General features: G+C 47.3%; 1 protein-coding gene across 1 annotated transcript in view; it reads left to right on the top strand.

The window, feature by feature from the left end:
- LOC147109296 (protein ELYS-like) overlaps positions 1-27,174 on the top strand; it is a 67,027-nt gene that overhangs the window by 23,360 nt on the left and 16,493 nt on the right. The window contains exon 3 of the mRNA XM_086004184.1: positions 7,746-7,878. Coding sequence (XP_085860310.1) covers positions 7,746-7,878 — 133 coding nt within the window. The remainder of the gene's footprint in view (positions 1-7,745; positions 7,879-27,174) is intronic.

The raw sequence follows: 27,174 nt of genomic DNA, 5'->3' as shown, positions 1-27,174 counted from the left end.
GGAGCGGGTTGGCTGCCCATCCCCAGCCCACCCCCTGGGAGCGGATTGGCTGCCCGCCCCCGGCCCATCCCCTGGGAGCGGGTTGGCTGCCCATCCCCGGCCCACCTCCTGGGAGCAGGTTGGCTGCCCGTCTCCAGCCCACCTCCTGGGAGCGGGTTGGCTGCCCGTCTCCGGCCCACCTCCTGGGAGCAGGTTGGCTGCCGCCCCCAGCCCATCCCCTGGGAGCAGGTTGGCTGCCCATCCCCGGCCCACCTCCTGGGAGCAGGTTGGCTGCCCACCCCCTGGGAGCGGGTTGGCTGCCCATCCCCGGCTCACCTCCTGGGAGCAGGTTGGCTGCCTGTCCCCGGTCCACCTCCTGGGAGCAGGTTGGCTGCCCACCCCCTGGGAGCGGGTTGGCTGCCCGCCCCCGGCCCGCATCCTGGGAGCGGGTTGGCTGCCCGCCCCCGGCCCATCCCCTGGGAGTGGGTTGGCTGCCCATCCCCGGCCCACCTCCTGGGAGCAGGTTGGCTGCCCACCCTCTGGGAGCGGGTTGGCTGCCCATCCCTGGCCCACCTCCTGGGAGCAGGTTGGCTGCCCATCCCCGGCCCACCTCCTGGGAGCAGGTTGGCTGCCCACCCCCTGGGAGCAGGTTGGCTGCCCATCCCCGGCCCACCCCCTGGGAGCGGGTTGGCTGCCCGCCCCCGGCCCACCTCCTGGGAGCGGGTTGGCTGCCCGTCTCCGGCCCACCTCCTGGGAGCGGGTTGGCTGCCTGTCCCCGGCCCACCTCCTGGGAGCGGGTTGGCTGCCCGTCTCTGGCCCACCTCCGTGGGCGGGTTGGGGTTGGGATTCAGATTTTTAACTCCTTAACCTCCCATCCGACCCCAACTCACCCGTTTTTTGGGGTTAAAATTCCCCCTGTCCCTTGTACTGCTCTTGTTTAATTTATGGTACCTTCAATTTGTTAGGGAGGTAAATTTGAAGTAATGGCCCATTGGATGGTTGAATTTCCTACTGATGGAAAGTTAACGTTCGAGGAAACAGAGAGATAGATTTTCTGCAGAGGAACTCCCGATCTCCGCCTGCGACTTTGGTTGACGCCCCAGAGAAACGGTAGAAGGGGCTGGTTACACCGTTTCTCCAGGATTTCTACTGATCTTAGGCTAAAATTATGGCAAGAGAGCAGGAGGAACCCCACTGGCATTTTACCTCAGAATTTTTAGTGTTTGTGGCTTGGTGACTGTTAAGTGTCTAAGGGCTCGATTTTATCTCAGCCGTCAGGCTGGCTTTGAGGCATGTGGGGGGTTAAAATCACAAAACCTGGGGGTCGGGACCCCCCGCCTAGTTCCCGACACCTAGCTATTTTAACCCAGGCGTGTCTTTAGGGCCCTTAAACAGCAATCATTGGCCTTTATAATCCCATTTTAACAGGTCCTTGCCTGTTTAACCCTTTTCCCACGTAAAACTCGCCTGGTGGGGATCACGCCTGTGAAACCTGGCGTGAACACTATTGGCTTGCTGACTATCAGCTGCAGGTCAACCATTAAAGAGGATATTTGATCAGTCATCATTTGCAGGTGGCAGGACTTTGTTGTTTCAGGCCTGGGGCAACTTTTACCAGGCTTAACCACACCTGTGGAAGGTTGGAGCCTCACACACTTCTCCAGTGTGACCTCCTGTGAAACCCCTCTCACCACCCTCACTCAGCACTTCCTCAACGGAGGCATCTACCAGAAGCATGGGAGGCCTTTTTTTCCTTTCTTTCTTGGCATTAGAGGACCTCCAGCCACATTCGCAAAATGACACACGCCACAACTGCAGAAGTTGCCATCAGAATTTTTATGCAAAACAAACAACTGATGGCATTTTTACAGAATACACAACATTTCACCCAAGTGACTACCCTTGTGACTATTTGTGCTTTATTTTCCTCTTACGCGTGCTCCTACATAATGGTTCCCCTGTGGCTTCAGCAGATGTGGAGGCCCCTTGCTCACTTTCCTGCTGCTCCTGTCTCGACACCTTTGGCGGGCGTCCTCTGGGATGGCGAGCCTGTGAGGGCTCGTCAGCAGTCAGCTGCTCCTGCGGCTGTGCAGGAGTTGAGATGTCTACCTCAGTTGGGTGTGGACTCCAGCGGGGCTCTGACCGAGGGCTCTGCAGTGGCATGGAAGTGTGAGCGCTTGGAGAGGAGCCCCCACTTCCTTGAGGGCTGCCACCAACCTCCCTCTCATGGGTCAGGTCCCCCTCAGTGCCTGCAAGTGGCTTGAGTGCACCTTGCTGCACATCAGGGGGGCCATGGGGACCCGTATCTGCAATGGCAGTCCTACTCAGAAGGACTTCCATGAAGGTCTGGTTTCTCTGTTCAATAGATGCCCATCGCTCCTCAAGAGATGTCATTCTATTCTGAACACTCACCATGTTTTCCATACCCTGGTGACTAACCTCCTCCGTGGCCGTAGCCCTCCTCTCCTCTACCGTAGCTAGTCTTACCACAGAGGCAGCAATCATTTCCACGTAGGTAGCCATCCTTTCCATGTTGATGCGTTCATGTGCCAATGACTCCACAAAGGCTCTGCTCATGTTCGCTATGGACTCCTCCATTCGCTCCACACTCGCAGCGACCCTAGAGACAAAACCTGCCAGAGACTCCTGCATCTGTGCCTGGAGTTCCATCACCTCTGATCTTATGGATGGACCCAGAGGCAGAGGGTCGACATGCAGCTGAGCCGAGCTGGCAGAGTCCTGCGCCATCCGACGAGGACTCTCCACTGCTGTCCCTGTCTCCACAATCTGCTGATGCTCGCTTGTGAGCTGTGATACATCAGGTGACAACTCTACTTTATGTCCTGAAAGTCCCACCGAGGTGTGAGTGTCTGCGCTGGTGCTGGGTGCGCTGAATTCTGCTGACGCTGCGCCCTCAGAGGTTGCAAATTCCTCTGAGGAGTCTGGCATCTCAGGCTCTTCCTCCTGCACACTGGGGACGGGGGCTCTCGATGGTCCTGTGGGGGAGTCAAGGAAAAAGTTAGAGATGTGATGCCAAGGTTACATGCACATTGCATTTTGCAGATGATCATAAGTCCATATGATGTAGCTTCAGAATCATTATCAGCGACTCATGCAATGCCAATGAGAGAGATGGAAAACTATTCTGTCACCAGCTTGCAGGGATGCACCTGTCTCTCCTCCCCCAATTCCCGCATCTATGTCAGCCCCGACAATCTCCGGGACGCCTTCCTCCCAGGGGGTGAGCTGGGCTAATGAGGGCGGCCCTCCTCCTGTCCTGGCTCGCTCTCTCCTGTTGTGAGCTCTCTTTTCCTGCAATGAGGGAGACAAGTGGAGGTTGAGTGAGAATGAAGGAGTGAGTGCAGAGATTGCATAGCATAGATACTTAGAAGGAGACAAAGATGGAGTGAGGTTGCAAGACCAAGGGCCCTCCCTGTGTGTTGTCAGTTGTGTTCAAAGCATCAAAGTGAGAGGGAGTGTGAGGGCTGCATAGTGGAATAGTTATGTGAATGTGAGCATAGAGAGAGAGGGAATGGGTAAGGGTGCATGGATGTGAGTGTCAAGTGGGATGTGGAGGAAGAGATTGCTAAAGCTGAGTGCTGGTGAGGAAAGTCAATGGGGATCAGATTGAGGGTGATGGAAAGTTCATACAGTACTTACTTTTCCAGTGCAATGAAGGTCATGGAATCTTTTCCTGTACTGCATCCAGGTGCGCCGTGTGAGCCCCAAGGAGTTGATTTCACCAGCCATCTGTAGCCACACAGCCTTGGTCTGACTGGGAGGTCTCTTCCTCCCTGAAGAAGAGAACAGGACCTCACTGTGGGCCCTAGCACCATCCAGCAATGCCTGGAGTGAAGCCTCATCAAATTTGGGGGCAGCTCTTGCCCTCCCGCTGGCCGTTGCTCCTGCAGGCTCCTGTGCCATCTCAATGGTGAAGTTTGGAAGCCTGCAGAGGAAGCAAGGCTTGCTGTGGGCCCTAAAAGCAGCAGCAATGATGATGTCATATTCTGCGACTTTCTGACTGAAAATACTCAATTGCCAAGGCTTCCCACACGTTGAAAATCAATTGGCCAATTGAGTGAAAATTGCATCAATCTCACAGACCCATTTAGATTCGTGTGGGAATCACCAAATTCGGGGAACCCGACAATTCCCCGCACCTGAGTTAAAATCGAGCCCTAAGTGTCTTTATGCCTGACAGTCGAAATATGGGGGCATATATTTCCCAATCTATAGTCAGGGATTGCGAAATGGTTGGTGGAGTACATTGCTCTCTTTGCCAGGAAATGAAGTTTCAGTGGTAATAAAAGTTCATTAGACCAACAGTCACTTTATATAATAACTACAGTCGCATAGAATTTAAAAAACATCTGAAAAGAGCTGCAGGAAGTAATCTGCTTATCCTCCGTAGTCATTGCTGATGTGTCCTTTATATAAGAAAGACAGCAGTTCATCAAAGCTCCGCTTACATTACTCTTTAGCACTTTTCAATTGAGCTTTCCAATCTTCGAAGAGCTGCTCCCAATTAATTGTCTTAAAGATTTAGTAACAATAATTTTTCCTGACATTGTTTCCTGTGAATCTAGATTTATCAATCTCCGTCTGGGGTGGTCAATTTCCTGTGTGATTTCCTTGCTGTATATAATATTTGGTTTCCTTTCTTTAATTTACATTACAACTACTTTACTTCTTCTTGTCACCCTTCAGTCACTTGCTGACTTCATACTAATATATGGCCACCTGGGGGCAGTCATGTATCGCACAGGATAAGAAAGTTATGCTGACAGTTCAGCATCTCTCAAGGAATCATCTCCTTGTGACTTTTTATGAGTCAGTTAAGTGATGCCCTTATGTGAGTATCATCTCTTGATGTGATGAATAAAGACTATTACACCTAGCCATTTCGTACAAATAAATCTTGTGAGATAACGCCACCTAGCTTTAAATAATACACATAATACCATCAATGTGCAGTCGCCTCAGAAACATGCCAAGTAGATTTTTGAAATTGTACACTTGAAGCAAATGTTTTTACAATAAACAGCTTTTGCTCAACAGGAAAGCAGCAATTACACATTAGTCGCCTCTAACTGATGCAAGGAACTAATTCTTAGTGAGAATGTTGATGGCTTTATGATATAGCGTGATCCTTGCTCTGCTTAGAACTAAGCCAACCAGCAAACCCTCCAAGTTTTTAATTAACATATGTAACAATGTAATAAACATCAATCTATCCCTAAAGAACATAAAAATGAAGGATTAACTCTACTTTTGGAAAATTACATTACCTAACATTGTCTGTCATATTAGTTCAGAATTGAAACTGAGTCAAATTTGATTATGGAGAAAGGGCAAAACCTTCGCAAATTCTGCTAACATCATTTTGTTAATGATATTTATTCATTAACATCAAGTGAAGTCTGCTGCCGACCAAAATCAACATGATTTAATTTAGGCCGAGGACCCTATTGGTGAATAAAAATAAATTTGTGCAGAGCTGTAAGCTGTTCCTTGAATTGGATCTCAATTAATGGAAATTGATGCCACTTCTGAGGTTGTTCTCAATATGTTTAAAAGGGGTTTAAATTACAAAGGTCAAAAATGTTACTTTATTATGACTTTAGAACAATCATATTTTCCATAACATTTGTCAGAAAACTTTGAAACACAGACTGGCCTAACTTTAATATGTCAATATATATTTATTAGCTGAAACATAAATGCAGTGTTGTACAGTATGTTGTCGTTGCTCTAGATTTTTAAAAACATCTTTCATATAATAAAATACAGTTGCAACATTTTTACTCTATTTTATTCATCAAATGTGTGCTCAAAATCACATTGATTTTGTTGGATAATGTCAGGAACGAGTTCTCCTGGTGTCCTGGCCAACATGCATCCATCAAAAAAACAGAAAATTTTATAGCACAGAAGGAGGCATTTGGCAACTTGTGTCCATGCCAACTCTTTGCTAAAACATGCCAAAAACGTATCCCACTGCCCTGGTCCCTCCCCATAGCCCAAAGCCCTCAGCCAACACCATCAAAACAGATGAATTAGTCACTCGTTTCATTGCTGTTGTGGTTCCTTGCCATGTGTCATTTCGCTACTGTGTTTGTCTACAGAAACAACATTGGCTACACTTCAGAAAGTCATTCATTGGCTGTCAAGTGCTTTATAAAGTTCTCAGGATGTGAAAGGTGCTATATAGTTCCAGATCCTTCAGGCTGAATTTCCTCGTAACTTCTCCGGTTCCACAGCTGTAACTTCAATGGAAGTGCGGCGTAAACGGGGTATCCACCGCACTGCGCCCAAGTTACGGGAGAAGCTCTGAGGAAATACACCCCCTTATTTCTTTCTTCCTTCTTCTATGTGAGTAAAGGAGTACAAAGTGTATTCCATGAGGATGATCCTATCACTCATAAGTGCAATAAATTCTGTGTCCCACAATTACCCACTATGTAGAGGAGGATGTTACACAGGATATAATAAACCAAGCACTGACGTATTTAATTCAGAACTGTGAAAAGTCCATGATTTATGCATGCTGCGGTGAATTCTGAGTTCCTTCTTATGAGGGAAATAAACCTGCATCACAGGTGGTGCAATATTCTGTATTTAAACGTCTCCGACTATTGAAATGTGGAGAAAATGTGCAAAATATGTTGCGGTTCCAGCGATGAGTTTTCCTGAGAGGCCGCTGGAACCTTTTTCCAAGCAGTTAAGAACTTGCAAGTTCTATTGTGTAAAAATTGCTGTGTTTGTTAACGTCAGCGAAAATTCAGTATGAAATGAAAGGAAAGTGCAGCTTGGAAGTCACTTTGGGAAGTGTTAGCTTCTCTACTGTTTTAATGGAGGCATCAATCCGCTTATTGTAAATGGGTTAATGATTCGTCGGTGGTAGCGCAAAACGGGCCACAGCAAGTCGGCAGCCTTTTTAACACCCCGCCCAATTTTCATGCCCTTTGAATAGTAGAGAGAAATTTTAGACAAATGCATTGAGTATGATACCATCATTCACAGCAACATCCCTAAATAAAAACTAAATGCAAAGTGTTGTATACGAAGTAGATAAATCACATTCTACCTAATGCATAAGCAGCAAATATCAGGATTGAGTGACCTACACAAAATCGCCCACTTGTCTTCCAGTTGGTGTCATTCAGTGGTTAAGTTTTGCCCTTGATGTCTAGCGTCTTTGTAGAAAATGAGTTTAAATGTGACATTATATTGAATAAGTTTTATTTGTGGAATAACACTAACCTTGGCTCTGGAGTGAAGAATCTTCAGGATCTGCTCCACTTTGCTCTGGGGATGTTATTTATTCAATGTTTGCTGGCTTTGTAAAGGTGTAAGTATATCGAGAACAATGTTGAGTTTATTTTTTAGACTGCAGCTGGTGGCTTCAGTTAGCTGTATCATTAAAACTGAATCTTTCCCAACGATTTAGTGCTGAAATAAAGCCGGCTAAAGCTCTGAACCACCCGGACCTGTGGGTCTCAGGTTCGAACCACGGTTTTGCTGAATTAACTGAGCTCAGTGAGGGCAGCTACAATATGGAGGGGGAAAATCAGCCAGTGTCCCACTCCTGATCGCTATTCACTGACCATGGTTGAATAGCTTACTGACATTCACTGTAGACACACACACGAAAAATGGCTAATTGGATGAGACACTGTACTCCAGCAGTAATCAGTCCTTTCAGGTGACGAGGAGAGAATTTTTTTTTTTTACAAAAACAATGAAACCATAATTTCTGTTTTCAGTTTCTTTTTCTGTCCACTTAGAAGATGCTGCCTGCCTCCAAAAACAAAAAATGGCAGTCGTTTTCGCAAGAAACACTTTGCTGTGTCACAGAAGACAAACATCATTCATCATGTAAAGGCAAACTCTCGAAAGGTAGTAAAGTTGAATTGCTGCTATTTGTACTTTTACAGATTTTCAAAACATCTGGACAGTGTAATGTAATTTCCCTTATTTTTTTGTTTGTTGTATAAACCTTCCAATGCCACAGTGGTTCACGAGTTTTTTGTTGGACCTCAGCCTTCAGGCTTCTGTAGAGCTGCTTTCTTGCTCTCCAGTTCTGTTGCTGTTTCCAGATCAGAAATGCCTTGCGCTTGCGGCTTATTAGCTCCTGGATCTCCTGGTCAATCTCGTCGAACCAGTCTTGGTGTTTCCTGGTTGAGTGACCGAGCGTCTCTTCACAGGTGCTGATTATGGAGGCCTTGAGTGCAGACCAGACGCTGTGGGCACTCTGTGTCTCTGCATCACTGGGAGTCGCCAGGTTGTTTGTGAGGCGCAGGCTGAATAGGGCTTTCTTAGCGGGGTCTTTGAGTACTCCAGCATTAATTTTCCTGTGGCATTGTTTCTGTTGCCGCCGCTGTTTTGGGGCTACATTGATGGAGATGACAGAGCGGATTAGGCAGTGTTCTGTCCAGCAGTCATCAGCTCCTGTCATGACGCAGGTGATGCGGACGTCCTTGCGGTCCCTCGCTCGGACGATGACGTAGTCCAGCAGATGCCAGAGGAGTTTCCCTGCTATCTGCCACAGGGAAAGTCATCGCAAGAATCCTCCTCAATCGCCTTCTCCCAGTGGCCGAAGAGCTCCTCCCAGAGTCGCAATGCGGATTCCGCCCACTAAGTGGCACAATGGACATGATCTTCACCACACGCCAATTACAAGAGAAATGCAGGGAACAGCACCAACCACTGTACATGGCCTTCTTTGACCTCACAAAGGCCTTCGACACTGTCAACCGTGAGGGATTATGGAGTGTCCTCCTCAAATTCGGCTGCCCTCAAAAGTTTGTCACTATCCTCCGCCTGCTTCACGGCGACATGCAAGCTGTGATCCTGACCAACGGTTCCACCACAGACCCAATTCATGTACGAACTGGGGTCAAGCAAGGCTGTGTCATCGCACTAATGCTCTTCTCAATCTTCCTTGCTGCAATGCTCCATCTCACCCTCAGTAAGCTCCCCACTGGAGTGGAGCTAATTTACAGAACAAACGGGAAACTGTACAACCTCCGTCGCCTCCAGTCCTGATCCAAAGTCGTCCCATCCTCTGTCGTCGAATTACAGTATGCAGATGATGCTTGCATCTGCGCTCACTCGGAGGTCGAACTCCAAACCACCGTAAACACCTTCACCAAAGCATATGAGAGCATGGGCCTTACACTAAATATCTGTAAGACAAAGGTCCTCTACCAACCTGCCCCTGCCACACAGTGCTGCCCCCCGATTATCAAAATCCATGACAAGGCCTTGGACAACGTGGACCACTTTCCATACCTCGGGAGCCTACTGTCAACAAGGGCAGACGTCGATGACGAAGTCCAACACCACCTTCAGTGTGCCAGTGCAGCCTTCGGTCGCCTGAGGAAGAGAGTGTTTGAAGACCAGGACCTCAAACCCGGCACTAAGCTCATGGTCTACAGAGCAGCAGTGATACCCGCCCTCCTGTATGCCTCAGAGACATGGACCATGTGCAGCAGGCACCTCAAAGCACTGGAGAGGTACCACCAATGCTGCCTCCGCAAGATCCTGCAAATCCATTGGCAGGATAGGCGCACCAGTCAGTGTTCTTGCTCAGGCCAACATCCCCAGCATCGAAGCTTTGACCATGCTCAATCAGCTCCGATGGATGGGTCACATTGTCCGCATGCCTGATACGAGACTCCCAAAACAAGCGCTCTACTCGGAGCTCCGGCACGGCAAGAGAGCCCCAGGTGGGCAGAGGAAACGTTTAAGGACACCCTCAAAACCGCCTTGAAAAAGTGTAACATCCCCACCGACACCTGGGAATCCCTGGCCCAAGACCGCACAAAGTGGAGGAGAAGCATCCGGGAAGGCGCCGAACACCTCGAGTCTCTTCGCCAGGAGCAAGCGGAAGCCAAGCGCAAGGAGCGCACGTCAACCCAAGCACCCCACCCACCCGCTCCTTCAACCACCGTCTGCCCCACCTGTGACAGAGACTGTAGGTCCCGCATTGGACTAATCAGCCACCTGCGAGCTCATTTTTAATGTGGAAGCAAGTCATCCTCAGTTCCGAGGGACTACCTAAGAAGAGAAGACAATGGTTCCCTGGTTAGGCCGGTTGACTCATGGATCTGTATTGGAAGTGATCAGCTCTGTATCTGGGAAGCGGCTGTCCTGTCATGACTTTGGGGATAATGCTTCAATCAACCAGGTGGTCGAGTTCATGTCAGACAGAAACTGGACACTGTTGGTTGAGCTCCAGTCACAAAGCGTGGGACTGATTTGTTTGTACAACCTCAGCACTTCCAAGGTAGTAAGGGCCATCAGCATCCTTAACAAGGTAAGATCAGCTGCCTTACTTCAAGTATCAGCATCTTTCCTACAATGGCATAATTTTAAATTTCAGGTTCCTTTTGAAAATTCTAATTTTAGCCTGGGGCTTTCCTGCACTTGAGTGCACAGTGAATTGGGACGTGGGTTACATAGGAACAGAAGTAAGCTATTCATCCCCTTGAGCCTGTTCTGCAATTCAATCAGATCATGGCTGATCTGATCATCAATGCCATACACCCTCCTTTGCTCCATATCCCTTGATACCCTATCAATCTCAGTCTTGAAAATTTCAATTGACCCAGGGTCCACAGCCTTTTGGGGGGGTGTTGAGGGGGGGGTGGTGGTGGGGGGGTGGGGGGGTGTTGAGGGGGGGGCGGTAGAGTTCCAGATTTCCACTACCCTTTGTGTGAAAAAGTGCTTCCTGATTTCTCTCCTAAATCCCTCAAACTTCTAAACTCAATCAAATTCAAGCCATGTTTATGCAACTTGTCCTTATAGTTAATCCTTTAAGCCCTGATATCATTCATCGTTAGGTCACAGTAATTACAAAAATTCAAATAGGAGATAATGGTATTTTGACAGGTTTCAGAGAGAGACACAAGAACTAAAGCTACGAAATATTGCAAAGATGCAGATTTGTTCTCTTATACCATGATTATGGACCAAGACTCATTAAATACGGTGAACTGCAGTCCTACTTGACACCTCATAATATTTCATAGCAATAGACCATCTTTAAATATTTCATCTATCACTGTAAATGGTTCTGCCTCTCTACAACTGAGTACAAGGGATGAACATGTAGGAACAGAAGTAGGCCATTTAGCCCCTCAAATCTGTTCTGCCATTCATGGCTGATCTGTACCTCAACTCCATTTGTTCAACTTTGTCCAATATCCCTTGACACCCATACCCAACACAAATCTATCGAGCTCAGTCTTGGAAATTTCAATTAACCTAGCATCCACAGCCTTTTGGAGAAGAGAGTTCTAGATTTCCTTTGTGTGAAAAAGTGCTTCCTGATTTCACTCCTAAATGGTCTAGCTCCAATTTTAAGATTATGCCCCCCTTGTTCTGCATTCCCCCACCATAGTTTTTCTGTATCTACCCTATTGAATCCCTGAATCATTTTAAACACCTTGATTAGATCACCCCTCAATCTTCCAAATTCAAGAGAATACAAGCCACGTTTATGCAACCTGTCCTGAAAATTTAAACTTTAAGCTCTGATATAATTCTGGTGAATCTCCATTGTACCCTTTCCAAGGCCAATATATATTTCCTGAGATCTGGTGCCTAAAACTGAACACAATACTCCAGATGGGGTCTGACCAAGGCATTGTACAACTGAAGCATAACTTCCTCACTTTTGAAATCCAATCCCCTTGAGAGAAAGGGCACCATTCCATTAACCTTTCTGGATAGGTTTTGCACCTGTCCACTAGCGTTTAGTGTTTTGGGTTCATGGACACCTAAATCCAATTGTTTCTCCACAACCCCTAGTCTTTCACAATTTAGAAAATATTCTGATATGTCTTTCTGAGATCCAAAGTGTATGACATCACACTTCCCCACATTGAACTCCATCTGCCATAGTTTTCCCCATTTAGTCTGCCTATGTCCCTTTGTAACTTTTTGCTTCCATCCACACAACTTACTGTGCCTCCTAACTTAATATAATCTGTAAATTTGGATAAACAACTCTCTATTCCTTCATCTAAGTCATTAATATATATGGTGACTACTAAGGCACTAGTACAGATCTCTAGGGGACACCACTTGTCACATCCCACCAATTAGCCTAAACCCTTTATCCCTACTCTCTGTCTTCTACCTCCTAACCATTTACCGACTTATGTCATGCGGTTATTTCCAATTTGATGTGCTCTCATTTTTGCTAATAATCGCTTGTGTGGAACCTTATCAAATGCCTTCTGGAAGTCCATATAGACAACATCTGTCATGAATCTTATCATTCATGAAGAAATGACTCATGAAATAACACTGGGCAGCCAGCTGGTGGCGCCGTCCAAGGAATATAAATACTCGGGCGTGGGCCCAGCTTGCCCAGGACGTTTTTGTAACCAGGAACTTGTGATGTAACTAGAATCTCATGGTTGTGAAACAGTTGATTAAAGCCTTGTTTTATACTCAACCAAGCGCTTAGTGAGTTTTCTTATATCAACATCCTTATTCACTCCTCTATCCACCATACCAGTGACTTTATCACAAAATTCATCTAAATTAGTCAGGCATGACCTACCCTCCATGATGACTCTTTGATCAGCTGATACTTGTCTAAGTGTTAGGCCATTCTTTCTCTGGTGATAGATTCCAGTAACTTCCCCGCAGTTAATGTTAAACTGACAGATATATAGTTACATGGGTTCTCCACACACTCCCCACCGCCCCCCACCACCGCCTCCCCTCCCCCGTTCTTAAATAATGGGTGAAAATTGCAATTTTCCAATCCAAATGCACAATTCCTGAACCTAGAGAGATTTGGAAAATTCTGGCTAATGCATCTGCAATTTCCGTACCTATTTCTTTTAATACTCTGGGATGGAAGCCATCAGGTTTTAGAGATGTGTTTATCTTAAGTCCCATTATTTTCTCCATTACCATTGTTTTAACTTCTATTAAATCCACTAAGTTCCTCCCACTAAACTTATTTTTAAGTTCCCTTTTACCACTGGTATTTTGTCCTCTTCCTCCACTGTGAAAATGGCTACAAAGTATTAATTTAACAAATACTTATTATCAATTATAATCTCACTGGCATCCTTCTTTAATGGATCCACATTTCATTTTCCACTTTCTCTCTTAATGTATTCATAAACACTCCTTTTAAAATGTATTGGGCTAGATTTTCAGTCGCTTGCGCCAGCAGTTAGCGCCTTAAGAGAAGTGATTTTTGGGCGCTATGCGTGTAGCGCCCGGGCGCAGCGCAGTTTGCGCCCCGCCCCAAATTAAGTTGCCCGTTAGCGCCGGCGCAAAGTTTAGCGCCCGCCCGGATGCGCGCGCAGAAAATGACGTCACATCCTCGTGCAACGCCCTTTGTGCGCCCCGATTCCAAACTTCAGTCGGACCGCCCCATTGTGCGGCTGGTGGCCGGAGCGTTTGGAAAAAGGAACGCAACACAACCAGTGCGGGCCCCGGGGGGCGCAAATTAAAGGGGACGTACTCTCCGGTATAAAGGCCAGCCTTTTTTCAGAAAACACTCTTGTGCAACGCATTTCTGGAGACACAACAAGGAGGATAGCTAACTGGTTTCAAGCAGCAAGAGCCAGGTATTTTTGGACTCAGGCCAGAGCGCTGCAAGTGGCCTTTTGGAAATTAGAGTGTTTGCCAGGATTTGATGGGGGTTGCATGGGGTGCCAACGCGGAGCTGCAGCTCCATGTCCGTAGGGCTCGCAGACGCATTGTGAGAGGGGCAGCCCTGGCTAGAGGCAGAGGGGGCTACAGGCGTCGGCCACGTAGGCCTTACCCAGTCAGGCTATACCGCCAGCAGCGCTCCTACCTAAACATGAGTGCCGTGCGATGTGTTAAAAGGCTCCGATTCCGAAAGGAGGTGATTGCAGAGATCTGCCACCTGCTTCGCCGAGATCTGCGGCCAAAGCTCAGGTGTAGGACGTCTCTGTCGGTGGAAGTGAAGGTGACGGTGGCATTGAACTTCTATGCCACCGGCTCCTTCCAATACGCTGCTGGGGACATAGCAAACATCTCCCAGTACGGCGCGCATCGCTGCATCCGCCAGGTGACCGAAGCACTGTTCAGAAGGAGAAGCCAATTCATCTCCTTCCCCATGGCCCTGGAGAGCCAGCATCAGCGCGCATTGGGATTTTCCAGACTCGGGGAATTCCCCTTGGTGCAGGGCGCCATTGACTGTACGCATGTGGCTTTGCGGGCCCCTCTGGAGCATGGCGAGCAGTATCGCAACAGGAAGGGCTACCATTCTCTGAATGTGCAGCTGGTCTGTGACCACAAGCAGCGCATCATGGCAGTCAATGCCAGCTTCCCAGGCAGCAGCCACGATGCCTTTATCCTGCGGCAGAGTACTGTGCATGACATGTTCCAGGCACAGCCTCCCCCAAGAGGATGGCTACTCGGGGACAAAGGCTATCCTTTGTGCACCTGGCTCATGACCCCGCTCCGCGCGCCCAGGACCGCTGCTGAAGAGGCCTACAACGAGAGCCATCAAACCACCCGCAACATCATCGAGCTAACTATTGGGGCCCTCAAGCAGCGGTTCCGCTGCCTTGATCGCTCCGGAGGAGCTCTCCAGTATTCGCCGGACCGGGTCTCCCAATTTGTGGTGGTTTGCTGCATGCTACACAACCTGGCTATCCGCAGGACTCAGGCACTGCCACCTGACGTTGGACCAGCACCTCAGGAGGAGGAGCAGGAGGAGCATGAGGAGGAGGAGGAGCAGGAGTACGTTCCCAGGAGGGAGCGACCAGGGCCAAGGGCCGCACGACGCCACCTTATTACACGGTACTTCTAAGCCCCCTGTCAGGGAATGGCCAGGGGCCATGAGGGAAGATGAATGCAGCCGCTCCGCAACCCCTCAGCCGGCGAAGCCAACAAACACTAAGAAGAACAACCATGGAGACTGCATGAATAAAGATAATTTTTTATTACACAAAAATGAAAAGCCCTTCCCACATGAATCCCCAAAAACAATAAACGGGCCCCACAAAAAGCCCAACAAACGACTCACTCCCACAAACTGGGGAGGAGTCACTCCACCTTTCTTCAAACCGGGCCTCAACGTCGGCCTAACGCAAAAAATAAGCCCTCCAACAACACAACCATGGGCAAAATAAAGATGGCCACCGCCATATAAAAGGAAAGCTGCCCACACCCTCTACTGAGTGGCCCGCGAGGGCGAGACCTTGCCCAGCCTTTTGCCTCCCCTGCCCGGCCTGCTGCTCCTTCGCAAGCTCTGCCCAGTGGCTGCTGCGAGGCTGGGGGAAGGCGCCTGAGGCTCAGATGCCCTTCCGCCAGATGCCGCTGGGGGGCGGCCTACACGGTGTTTGGGCCTCGAGGGGCCGTCTGCTGAGTGGCGCACCTGAGCCTGGCCACCATCAGCTGCAGCCGCTTGCCCTTGACGCCCCAGTGGGGGAATGGCGGCGACGGATGGCGCAATGTGGGCCAGCTGGCGTCTGGGATGCGCTGGCTGGTGCTGTGGCGCGGTGGCACTCGGCCGGGCCCGCACTGCAGGATCCGCAACAATCAGCCGAGGAGCGGCTTGCTGGGATGGTCCAGCGTGGCGGCTGCCCTGGCGATGCCTGCCTGAGACAGCGCGTGTGGCAGCAGTGAGTGCCCCTGTGGTCCTGGTGTGCGCGCGCATCACAGCCGCCAGGGTCTTGACGGCATCAGTCAGCATGCGGCCACTCGCGGCAGTTGCTGCCCCGAACTCGCGCACACTGGTCGCCAGCGACTCGATGGCCTCAGGCATGCGCCCCACCACGCTCATGAGCTCCGTGTGGCGCCGGTCCGAATCCTCGGCCATCTTATCCAGCTTCCGCACCTCCTCCGAGGTGAAGGTGTCCGGACTGGAGTCGCGACTCACCCGCTGGGGAGGAGGGGGCCGAACTAGGGGACCCTTGCCGCGTTGGTGACGGCGAGTGTGCCGAGCAGCAGCACTCCCCTCTGATCCTTCCCCCCTTTGGGGGGAAGGCCGCGGGCCACGTGCACGGCTCCTGGGTGGCTGGACGCCACTGGTCCCAGAAGCTGCATTGCCCTGCGACAGTTCCTCCAGGCACTCGTCCAGTGAGGAGGTGTCAAGCATCTCCTCCTCTCCTGCGGGACATGACTGTTCCCCCGAAGGTCCGGCTTGCTCCTCCTCCTCCTCCTGGTCGGAGGTGCTGTCACTGGCAGCTTCAGGGTCCTGGTCGTCACCAGCTGAAAGCAGGAATGCACAAGAGTAGCTTCAGAGTGAGGAGACGGCTTCAGCGAGGGAGTTAGGACTGGTGGCATTCAGCGCATTGGTGGGACAGTGGCAAAGGAGGTAGCTCGGATGGGCCAGTGCGACGCGAGAGGGCCAAAAGGCGAGGTCCTTACCATTGCCGGGCAGTGGAGGGTCGGATACTCCGCACGCTGTGGGGACAATCACACGGGCTCCCATGAGCACACACACACGCTCCTCCAGCCGAGTGAGCTTCTGCAGCTTGGCGCGGCCACCCCTGGCACGCGCCTGGCGATTAAACGCTACTTTAGCCTGCAAGAGAAAGGACGGGCTGTAAGTGCGCAGTGAAGCCCTGATGTAGTGTGCACTGCCTCCCATGGTGGAATAGCTTGGACAGAGTGAAGCCCTGATGTAGTGTGCACTGCCTCCCATGGTGGAATAGCGTGGACAGAGTGAAGCCCTGATGTAGTGTGCACTGCCTCCCATGGTGGAATAGCTTGGACAAAGTGTAGAGTGCCGAATGGCCATGTGATGCTCATGACTGTCCCAATGCTGCTGGCTGAGGGCTGGCCAATAGGACTTTCAGCTCCCTTTGCCCATCATGTCAGGTGTACATGCAAGAATGAGGAGGAGACTGGAAAGGCTACTCACCTTCACAATCCTGGTCAGATCGTTGTATTTTTTACGACATTGTGGGTCCTGGGGGCATCGCCGGTGAACGTCACCCTCTGGGCGATCTGCTTCCAGGCTTTGGTGTAGTCGTGGTGGGTTGGATTCCTCCCACTCTCTGGGAACAAGATCTTGCGCCTCACCTCCAGAGCTGTGACCATTATGTCCAGATCACCCTCTGAGAAGCGCAGGGCACGCTGACGGGCCTTCTCTGGCGTTGCCATGACTCCCTGGGGCTGAGCAGCAGTGTTGAGGCCTCTTTGCAAGGCTGCAGTGTGCAGGGCGTGGCAGCAGACCAATTCGTCCCTTCCCCCTTTAAGAGCTGGTCGGCGCCACGGGGTCTGCTGTCAGTCCAAAAATGACCGCACCCACGCTGCGCCCCGTCTGGGCGCTATCCCTCTGGACCGCCGGCTTAGCGCCTAAAGATAGGAGTGGAATGCCTCTTTTAGCGCTCCACCAATCTCTTAGGGCGAAGCCACTGAATTTCCGGCAACGGGGCGCTACTTTGGGGCAGGCGCTAACTTTGGGTGGGCGCTAAGGTTAGCGCCCCAAAACTGTCTATACTGAAAATCTAGCCCATTGTCTTTTAACCACTGGTGCCATTTACTCTTTAATGTTTTATTACAAAATTCCATGTTTAAGATAAAATACAGGTGCTACTGAATTTTTTCTTGAGTATTGTCAAAAATAAATATACATGCATCTTTCTGTTCAGAAGTAAAGGCTAACCTGCAGTTCTATAGTTAACGTGAATTTGATTAGAACTCATTTACAAAGTCATAATTTTCATGATATGAAAAGATTAGACAGATTCACTTTGAAAGCTGATACTTGAAAGTTGCATTTGCTGTAATTTCATGCATGTACTGTAACATAGTCTTTACAACAGCCCTTCGTTACTTTGAAATATAAACTTTGTATAGTTATCAAAGTAAATCTAAGTAATCACCTGATGCTGCACAGGACACAAGGGATCAGCACCTGACCACATTGCTGCTTGGGACGCCAGGGATGGCCTCACCATGGCCAGATTTACTTCACTTGACGCTGTACATCCTGGCTGTCACATGATGTGCCAGGTTGGCACCACCTCACACCTACAACATAAAGCATCCCGACAATGTCCAAGCCATTCCTTTCACACTCATCGCCATTGACAGGGGGTACCGTTATGTCTCACTATTCACTGCAACTCACTAAGTCACTTCCAAAGGTGCACACAAATCTGTCCAAGAACACAATTTGTTGAAAATAAAGGTTTCAATGTTGGACACCACATTAACAGAAACTTAACATGAACATTGCATAAAACACCCAGGTGCCTACCTTTGTGTGTTGTTAGTTGGTATGATTGCACTAGGATGAGGGTGAGTGTGAGGGGTGGCTAGTGAGATGGGGATGTGATAATATAGATAGAGGGGGATGGGTGGAGGTGCAAGGTAGGTTGGTGTGAGTAAGGATGTGCAGGAGTAGGGTAGAGAAGGCAGAGAGATGGGGATGTGATGAGAGGCACAGCAGGATGAAGTTGAATGTGGCTTTGTACTATTGTTTTGTGATCTACTGAAATCATTGAAACATTTGCACCACTGCAGCCTGGTCCTCCTGACCACATCCCTGCTTGTGCCCGCATCTGCATTGTGCAACCAGGCTGTGTTGGTCTCCTGGGGAGGTGTCTTCCGCCCATGGGAAGGGAAGAGGACCTCCCTACGTGCTAAAACTCCCTCCATAGCATATGGAGGGAGTCATGGGAGAACCTGGGTGCAGCCTTGTGCCTTTGTGCAGTCATTGTCAGTGTTTGCAGCACCTCAATGCTGTAGAACACTGACAGCATAAATGTCAAATTAAATTTGGACATGGTCCCTTTAAGGAAACTGGCTAATGATGCGCCATCAAATGATGTCACCAGACCCACTTCCTTTAATTGGCTGGCAAACACACTGGGTGGGCTTAACGAGCCCCATCAAGGGAAAGTCATTTCAGACAGCGGGATGGAGCCAGCAGCGGGGTCGGGACCCGCCACTGATGTCGCCCACCACGGACCTGCCGAGGTCAGCAAAATTGCGGCCCAATTTTTTGGAATGTAATATGTCCCACAGCAATAGGAATACCTTAACTAACACAGGAGCACAATGGCCCTGAATTTCTATAGTGGTGGGGTGTTGGGGGTGGGGCTGGTGGGGTTGTCCCAATCTCCTTACATAACTTCATTAGGAGATTGGTGGAACCCCTGGAGAAGTTACAGCAGGAGATTGGGAGAACCCCACAGAAATTCAGGGCTAATGTCTGTAACCTCTGACCAACCTTATCAATCAGACTTAAGCAAAAAGAAAAAGCAGCATGAAGCATTACTGAAGTTTGGCATCGCCCAGTGTTTACTTAACAGCATTGAACTTTTTGGCCTTAAAGGGACACAGCTTCACCTTAGCAGTGTAATAATATGTCATACATTATATGCACCTACCTTATAACAGTCCTGTTGCATCTGATTTACTATTAATCATAGTATCACACAGAATCACAGAATCCCCACAGTGCAGATAGAGGCCATTTCGGCCCATCGAGCCTGCACCGACACATATCCCACCCGATCCCCGTAACCCCTACACCAACACATATCCCACCCTATCCCCGTAACCCCACGTATTTAATCCCCTAACACTAAGGGTCAATTTATCATAGCCAAATCAACCTAACCCGCACATCTTTGGACTGTGGGAGGAAACCGGAGCACCCGGAGAAAACCCAAGCAAACACGGGGAGAATGTGCAAACTCCACACAGACAGTCGCCCGAGGCCAGATTTGAACCCGGGTCCCTGGCGCTGTGAGGCAACAGTGCTAACCACTATGCCACCGTAGTTCTACTATATTATAAAAATATTATACATGACCAAATCCATCATCTGACAATATGTACTGAGATATCCATGAGAAAGCTTCATATCATTTCTCATTTTATTTCAGATAACAAGTTTGGCAGTACCTGTAGTAAGTGATTTGACCAATGCATCAAAAAGTGCAAAGTGTCTTCATAGAACCTTGCAGTGTTTCACTGGTGTAGTCGCACTAGGGACAGATCAAGGGCAAATCATGTTGGTAGACATGGCTTTGGATGAGAAAACGCTCTTCAGGACTGTTACCGCCGAATTGGAGCCTGAAAGGACCCAGTGATTTACAGGGTCAACGTATACCCAACTTTGACTTATAGAGCAATAAACTCAGACTACTGCGGACCTTGCTGGAATGTGCGAGTACACTTTTATTTACAGAGCGCTCTGGGAGAAGTGCTATACACCCCCTTGGTGCAATCGCCAGCTTCTCAGCTTTACAATAGCAGCCGCGCTCCTTTTATACAATTTAAAAACAGGAAAGATACCATATTACATTAATTCCTTGGCCAATCTGGTACTTTAGCATCCTTTAACTTTGGCCAATCCGATACCTTAGCAACCCTTAATCACATTCTGTCAAAAACAAGTTGATTATATTATTATACCGTTAGCAAACAACTTAATTATATTACTGTTCTGTACAAGTGACATCACACGTTTGGTGTAAGCAGATCAAGTCAGCTGTCTGTTATGCCAGTGTCTGCAAAATGTCAATGAATGTCAAGTATTTCAGCAGGCACTACGGTGCCATTTAAAAATTTCCTCCAACAACGACTGAAATACAACCAGCAGGTAATCAAAGTTCTAACAAAGGGCTGTGCCATGTCATGTGCCAATATACCTAGTACTATTGTATATGTGAGATGCTTCACAGCTTCATATTTATCTTGGAATTTTTAAGATCATTGTGAGAAAGGAACACCACTGATAAGGCAAAATAGAAAATGCTCCTTCAATTTAATCATCCTCAGGATATTCAAACATGTGGTAGCACTTGGCATAAGAATGGACCTCTTATAATTAATTATTTTTGGTCTAAGATGAAAATATTTCCAGTTTTTACATAAAACTAATAAAGTAGTCAAGTCCCCTACATAACTCACTAGAAAACGGAATACAAACTTTCTGCAATGCTAATCAAATTTAAAATGGAGTAAAGAAATGTGTTTTGGAGTAGAAGAAAGATGAACATTGGAAATGGGACTATACATGGCTGAGTAAGCTGAATGGTAGAGAATGGTCTTTTGTGTTGCTAAGATCTTGTTTTAGAAAAAAAATGGGTGAGAATGTGAAGTAAGGCTGGAGAAGTGTTAAACATGCTAACTGCACAATAAATAGGTTGGTCCACATTGGTGATAATAGACAATTTTTTAATATGATGGCCATTTACTATTACAGTTTAAGGCAGTAAACTTTTGCTGTAACATGGATTATGTTGGGGACTCAGTTATTTACAATCTATATTAATGACCTAGATGAAGGAACCGAGTGTAATGTTTGTTGATGATAGAGTTTGTTGATGATACAAAGCTAGATGGGACAGTAAGCTGTGAGGAGATCACAAAGGCCGCGATTTTGCCGGTGCTCAGAGAGGCGGGTCAGAGGTTAAAGTCCTATTGATTGATGGCGGGTCCTGAACCCACCTCCAAACAGCCTTCCAAAGTGTCAGGTCCCCGATTTACAAATGGACCCGATACCTAGCGGCGGGAAACAGATTAAAGGCAATTACTGGCCTATTAACAGGTACCTGTCAGTAGTGTTCAGCCTGCTTTTCGATTTTCCCGCTTCTGGGTCGGGTTTCACAAAGTCCGGACAACACGCCAGGTAAGTGTGACGTGTTGTGAGTCTGGCCTGATGTCTGTGAAACGATGACAGCTGCAGAAGTGGTGTGAAGGATGCAATGTTGCACATGGTGAGTTTCAAAGCAAAGAAAATGTTGCTTACTGCATTTTTAAAACATATACAGATTTCTTTAGCTTACAAGTTTTTAAATCCAACTATATGGCAAGTGCTACCTCATTGGGACAACCTCTCTCACCAGTGACAGATCGTTTCTGTCATCTCACCTGCAGCTACCATCTATTCCAGCATATGGAGGAAGTCATTGGAGAGCCTGGGTGAAAGAGTTTACCTTTGTGCAGTGTTTGGCAGTATTTTAAGCTGTCAAACACTGAGAAATCAGCAGTCAAAATAAAATAGTGCATGGTCCCTTTAAGGAAACTGGCAGATAATGCGCCATCAAATGATGTCATCACACCCGCTTCCTATTAATTGGCTGGTACAAGACCAATCAAGGGAAAATCATGTCTGTGGAGTGAAGGCAGCTGGGGGTGGGACCAGAACCCGGAAAGCAGCTGACCTGCACCCATCCCGACACTGAATGCAAAATCGCGGCCAAAGAATCTGCAAAGGGATATAGATAGACTAAATCAGTGGGCAGTAAGGTGGCAGATGGAGTATAATGTATGGAAATGTGAGGTTATTCACTTTGGTAGGAAGAATAGAAAAACAGGATATTTTTTAAATGGTGAGAAACTTTCAAATGTTGGTGTTCAGAGAGATTTGAGTGTCCTCGTGAAAGAAACACAGAAAGCTAGCATGCAGGTACAGCAAGCAATAAGAAAGGCAAATGGCATGTTGGCCTTTATTGCAAGGGGGTTGGAGTATAAGAGTAAGGAAGTCTTGCTACAATTGTACAGGACATTGGTGAGACCACACCTGGAGTACTGTGCACAGTTTTGGTCTCTTTATCTAAGGAAGGATATACTTGCCTTGGAGGCGGTGCAACAAAGGTTCACTAGATTGATTCCTGGGATGAGAGGGCTGTCCTATGATGAGAGATTGTGTAGAATGGGCCTATAATCTCTGGAGTTTAGGAAAATGAGAGGTGATCTCATTGAAACATACAAGATTCTGAAGGGGATTGACAGGGTAGATGCTGAGAGGTTGTTTCCCTGGCTGGAGTGTCTAGAACTAGGGGGCATAGTCTCAGAATAAGGGGTAAGCCATTTAAGACTGAGATGAGGAGGAATTTCTTCACTCAGAGGGTTGTGAATCTTTGGAATTCTCTGCCCCAGAGGGCTGTGAATGCTGAGTCTTTGAGTAAATTCAAGGCTGAGATATAGATTTTTGGACTCTAGGGGAATCAAGGGATATGGAGATCGGGCGGGAAAGTGGAGTTGAGGTCGATGATCAGCCATGATCTTATTGAATGGCAGAGCAAGCTCAAGGGGCCGTATGGCCTCCTGCTCTTATTTCTTATGAGATTGATAAATTAATGCATTATACAGGGACAAGCTTAGAGTATGAATGCTCCAGTTTCACCTTGGAGCCTGGAAGTTTCAAACCTTACAATAACTTAACTCAGCATTATAGTTGGTTGCCATCAACTATCTAAAAACAAAATAAAAGAATCACTTTTGGGAAGCAGTGGCTACCAGACTGTAGATGGAGCTCAAGCACAGAGATTGTGAGAGCCACAGACATGGAACTCGCTGGTAGAGTGTTTGCTGAACACATCCATGTTCATATAGCAGCACTGCTCGAGATAGTATTTCTTATAGACACTTTGCTCTTTTAATAAACAGAGCTGAACAAAAAAACATTGATGCAGTGTCATCATCATATTTTCAAACATATTTGCTGCTATTAACTTACAGGTATTATGTTTATCCTAACTTTAATGAAAACTGAGATTCAAGTTCAAAAATACATTCTGGAAACTAAACCAGTTTGAATTAATCCCTTTAAACTTGATTTGCAACAATATAATTCAAACCTCAATCTGTGACTAATCCAGCTGGTTTATCAAAAGTAGGGGAAATTTTAGAGTTAAACTTAATTGATGGTAGGTATCATTGCTAGGGCTGATCTCCTAATCACTAATATACTCATATTCACAGAATCACAGAAACCCCACAGTGCAGATAGAGGCCATTTCGGCCCATCGAGCCTGCACCGACACATATCCCACCCGATCCCTGTAACCCCTGCACCAACACATATCCCACCCTATCCCCGTAACCCCACGTATTTAATCCCCCTAACACTAAGGGTCAATTTATCATAGCCAATCAACCTAACCTGCACATCTTTGGACTGTGGGAGGAAACCGGAGCACCCGGAGGAAACCCACGCAAACACGGGGAGAATGTGCAAACTCCACACAGACAGTCACCCAAGGCCAGATTCGAACCCGGGTCCCTGGCGCTGTGAGACAACAGTGCTAACCACTATGCCACCGTGCTGCCCTTATTATTCTTATTTATATTAGGCTGCAAATCCATACCTGTATCTGTAGAAAACATCAACATGAAGCTAAGAGAAATAAAGTTACAAGGGCTGCATGCTTGCCTGAAGCTGCACCAGACCCCAGGAGTGCAGATCGCCTCATTTCTCTACATTAAGCAAACCAATCTGCTGGCTGTGGGCTGCTCAATGGGAACTGTGCAATTATGGAGCCTCCAGTCCCTTCGCAGAGAGTACGTTTTTGACACTGACACTTGTCTGACTTAAGAAATGATATGTCTTTAACAGGAAAGCATTCAAAATATTTATACTGCAGTGTAAAATGGCCGATATCGAATTGGCCGCCCAATTCACACGCTGTCTGATTTTCCCTTCCATTGATTTCAATGGAAAGGAACAGTGAATGGGTGGCTATTTTGATAATGGCGATTTTACTCCATCGCCCAAAGTTAAAATGACCCCCTATTTGTCTGAGCACATACTCATTTCAAATGTGGTTTACATAGGGTACAAAGAGTGATACAAAGCCTGCAACACAGTAAGAGATGGGATCATTTCAAATGTGCTGTTAAAAATTACACACAAAATGTACAAATCTATGAAAATGTCCAGGGAGAAGTTTACTATTTGTAATGAAATCGTCAGCATATTCTATATACAGTACATGTATTTCTAATTTTGCAAAGAATACTGAACAGAGGAACAGAGGAATTCCCCTTTCAATGTCCAGATAATATATCAAAACCATTAAGAAAGCAAATAGAAGTCTGAGGTATACAGCCAAAGCAGGAAAATTTAAGTATACAGAAGTTATGTTATGACATTACATTGTCATGTTTAGAATACTGTGTTCATTTCAGTCACCATACCATAAAAAATATACCTGCATTAGCATGAGTACAGAAAAGACTGATTCTAAGTGTAAAGGGATGAGCTTTAAAGCAAAGTTAGAGAAGCTTAAGCTTTATGATTTAGAAAGGGGGAAATCAACAATACATTCCCTGACTCACTGAGCAATGCTGCAGGAAGCCTGCTATACAGAGGACCAGAGAGATTATGGGGCAATAGTGCAGTGGTTGGCATCCATTGCATTCAAGATTACTGAGCTCTGGCTCCCCATAACATCATGTACAGGGTAGCCATACTATACACTAGATGCGCTCTGTATAATGTGCTGGGAGCCTGCACACCAAATGTGTACAAGGCTCATTAAGGCCACACAACTTATTTAAGCATGCTCTGGTTGCCTAGTGCCCATTTGGAATGGGTGCTTCAGGGCAAACCCAGGACTGTTTGTGAAGCTTTGCTGCTAGGTGGCCCTCATCTCATGAGGGGAGCACCCTCACTTTTGCTGCAATTTTTCAGATTTCAGTGGTCACATCCATGGTTGTGCACTCAAAGAATAAATGATCAGCAGCCAGCAGGCCATCGCTGGCTGGTGTCACCTGACATTGGGCCCTATCCAACCCCGTTCCCGGTATGGTACTCCCAGCACATCCTGCATTAATTGCCAGGAACACCAAAAATATTTAAATAGTCTGGCCATGGAATATTGTATGAGGCCAGCACTTGATTAGCTGCAGTCCCAGTGCTGCTGTGCTGGGGATTATGTCACTGATCCCTTAATGTGACGAGGGCGCAGCTTCAGGCCATATGGCCTTTTCTCAACTTGAACTTTTGTTAGTTCTTAACACATTGGAATCATGCAGTGGCGATCGCCACTGACCTCAAAGAAAGCTGCCCACAGAGCTCGCACAATCTCTGTGGTGAAAACTTTAGGTTTCTCAACGTGTAATTGATTGTAGCACTGTCAATAGGGGATTCCTAGAGCGATGCAGCACTGACATCGTCAAGCTGCCAATCACATTGAAGAATTCTCATAGACAGCAAACCAGGAAATGAAGAGCACTGATTATCTGCACTTTAAAAAAAATATTACAGAGAGTGAAATACAGATTGGGACATACACATGGGGTTAAGGTAGAAGCTGAAATATCATGAAAAAACTTTAAAACATTCTTTTTTGAAGCAATTTAATTTTTCTCATAATGGAGAAATTTAACATTCCACAAATCTAAAAATTAGTGTTTCAGGGCCAGAATGGTTGCTTAGCAGTCAATACGCTGTTAAAACCCCAGTTATACCTATTCCAACAAGGCTTTGGGGCGGGGTTGGCAGGGCGGGGGGGCGGCGGGTGTGCAGCCTGTGTCAGAGCAGTGAATGACTAACCGCAACTTCAGGATTTCCGCGTTTAGATGCGTATGCGCTAAATCCTGAAGTTACAGTCAATTTCAGAGGGGTAATGACAACGAACACTGACAGTTCGTCATCATTACTCACTGCAAATTCCGGGCCATTATTTGCGGTCAAAATTACAAAATCCTTTTGAATGATGTATTCTTTATTTCATAAATAGCATTAGCTTTATTTCAAACCATTGGAAGAACCTTGGAGAATAAATTCACACCTAAAAACTATGGCTAAAAATGAGTAGTAATGCATAGGGGGTCATTTTGACTGTGACCGATAGTGTAAAACGGGCGATATTAGATCAGCTACCTGTTATACATCTCTCCTGATTTTCATTTTAATTGAAGTCCATTGAAATGAAAATTGGGAGAGATCTATAAAGGCCAGCTGAATCGATATTGCCCGTTTTATGCTATCGCCCTATAGTCTTATTTGCTTTTACAGGTGGTTCCTTATTTCTTTGATCATATGGAACATTTGTTGTGTTTTATGGTGTGTTTGAAGCCAGCTATTGCTCTGCTCTGCTCCCTCCATGCAGGTTCCATATCCAGCTGCAGCCAAATCTATTCCCAGTTGTTGCTTTGTTGTATCAAGACTCGCCGAGTAATGACCTGCCCAAGTGCTACCTCTGGACAGCTCAGCCCATGCATAACAGGTTACTGTCTCAGTTAGACTGCTAGAGATTTTCAGTGCAGCAGGCATGAATTAATCATTGAAGAAAGTTACCAGTGACCCATCAGGACTTCCCAATGAAGTGTCTGGGAGTAATACTTTTGTAAATATATGGGTGATCTTACAATTCAACTCTTCCAGCAGCGAGTTGCACGCACAGGGAGCACAGGTCGAAGAATCAGGAGTACAGTGTTGTGGTCCTATTTCTGACCTGCGCTGTCTGTGAAAGCAACTCCCTGATG

The sequence above is a fragment of the Somniosus microcephalus genome, chromosome 12, assembly GCF_052327205.1.
Source record: "Somniosus microcephalus isolate GS21.2 chromosome 12, FLI_Smic_1.0, whole genome shotgun sequence".
In the NCBI taxonomy this organism is placed as follows: Eukaryota; Metazoa; Chordata; class Chondrichthyes; order Squaliformes; family Somniosidae; genus Somniosus; species Somniosus microcephalus.
This window is presented reverse-complemented; position numbering and strand designations above follow the sequence as displayed.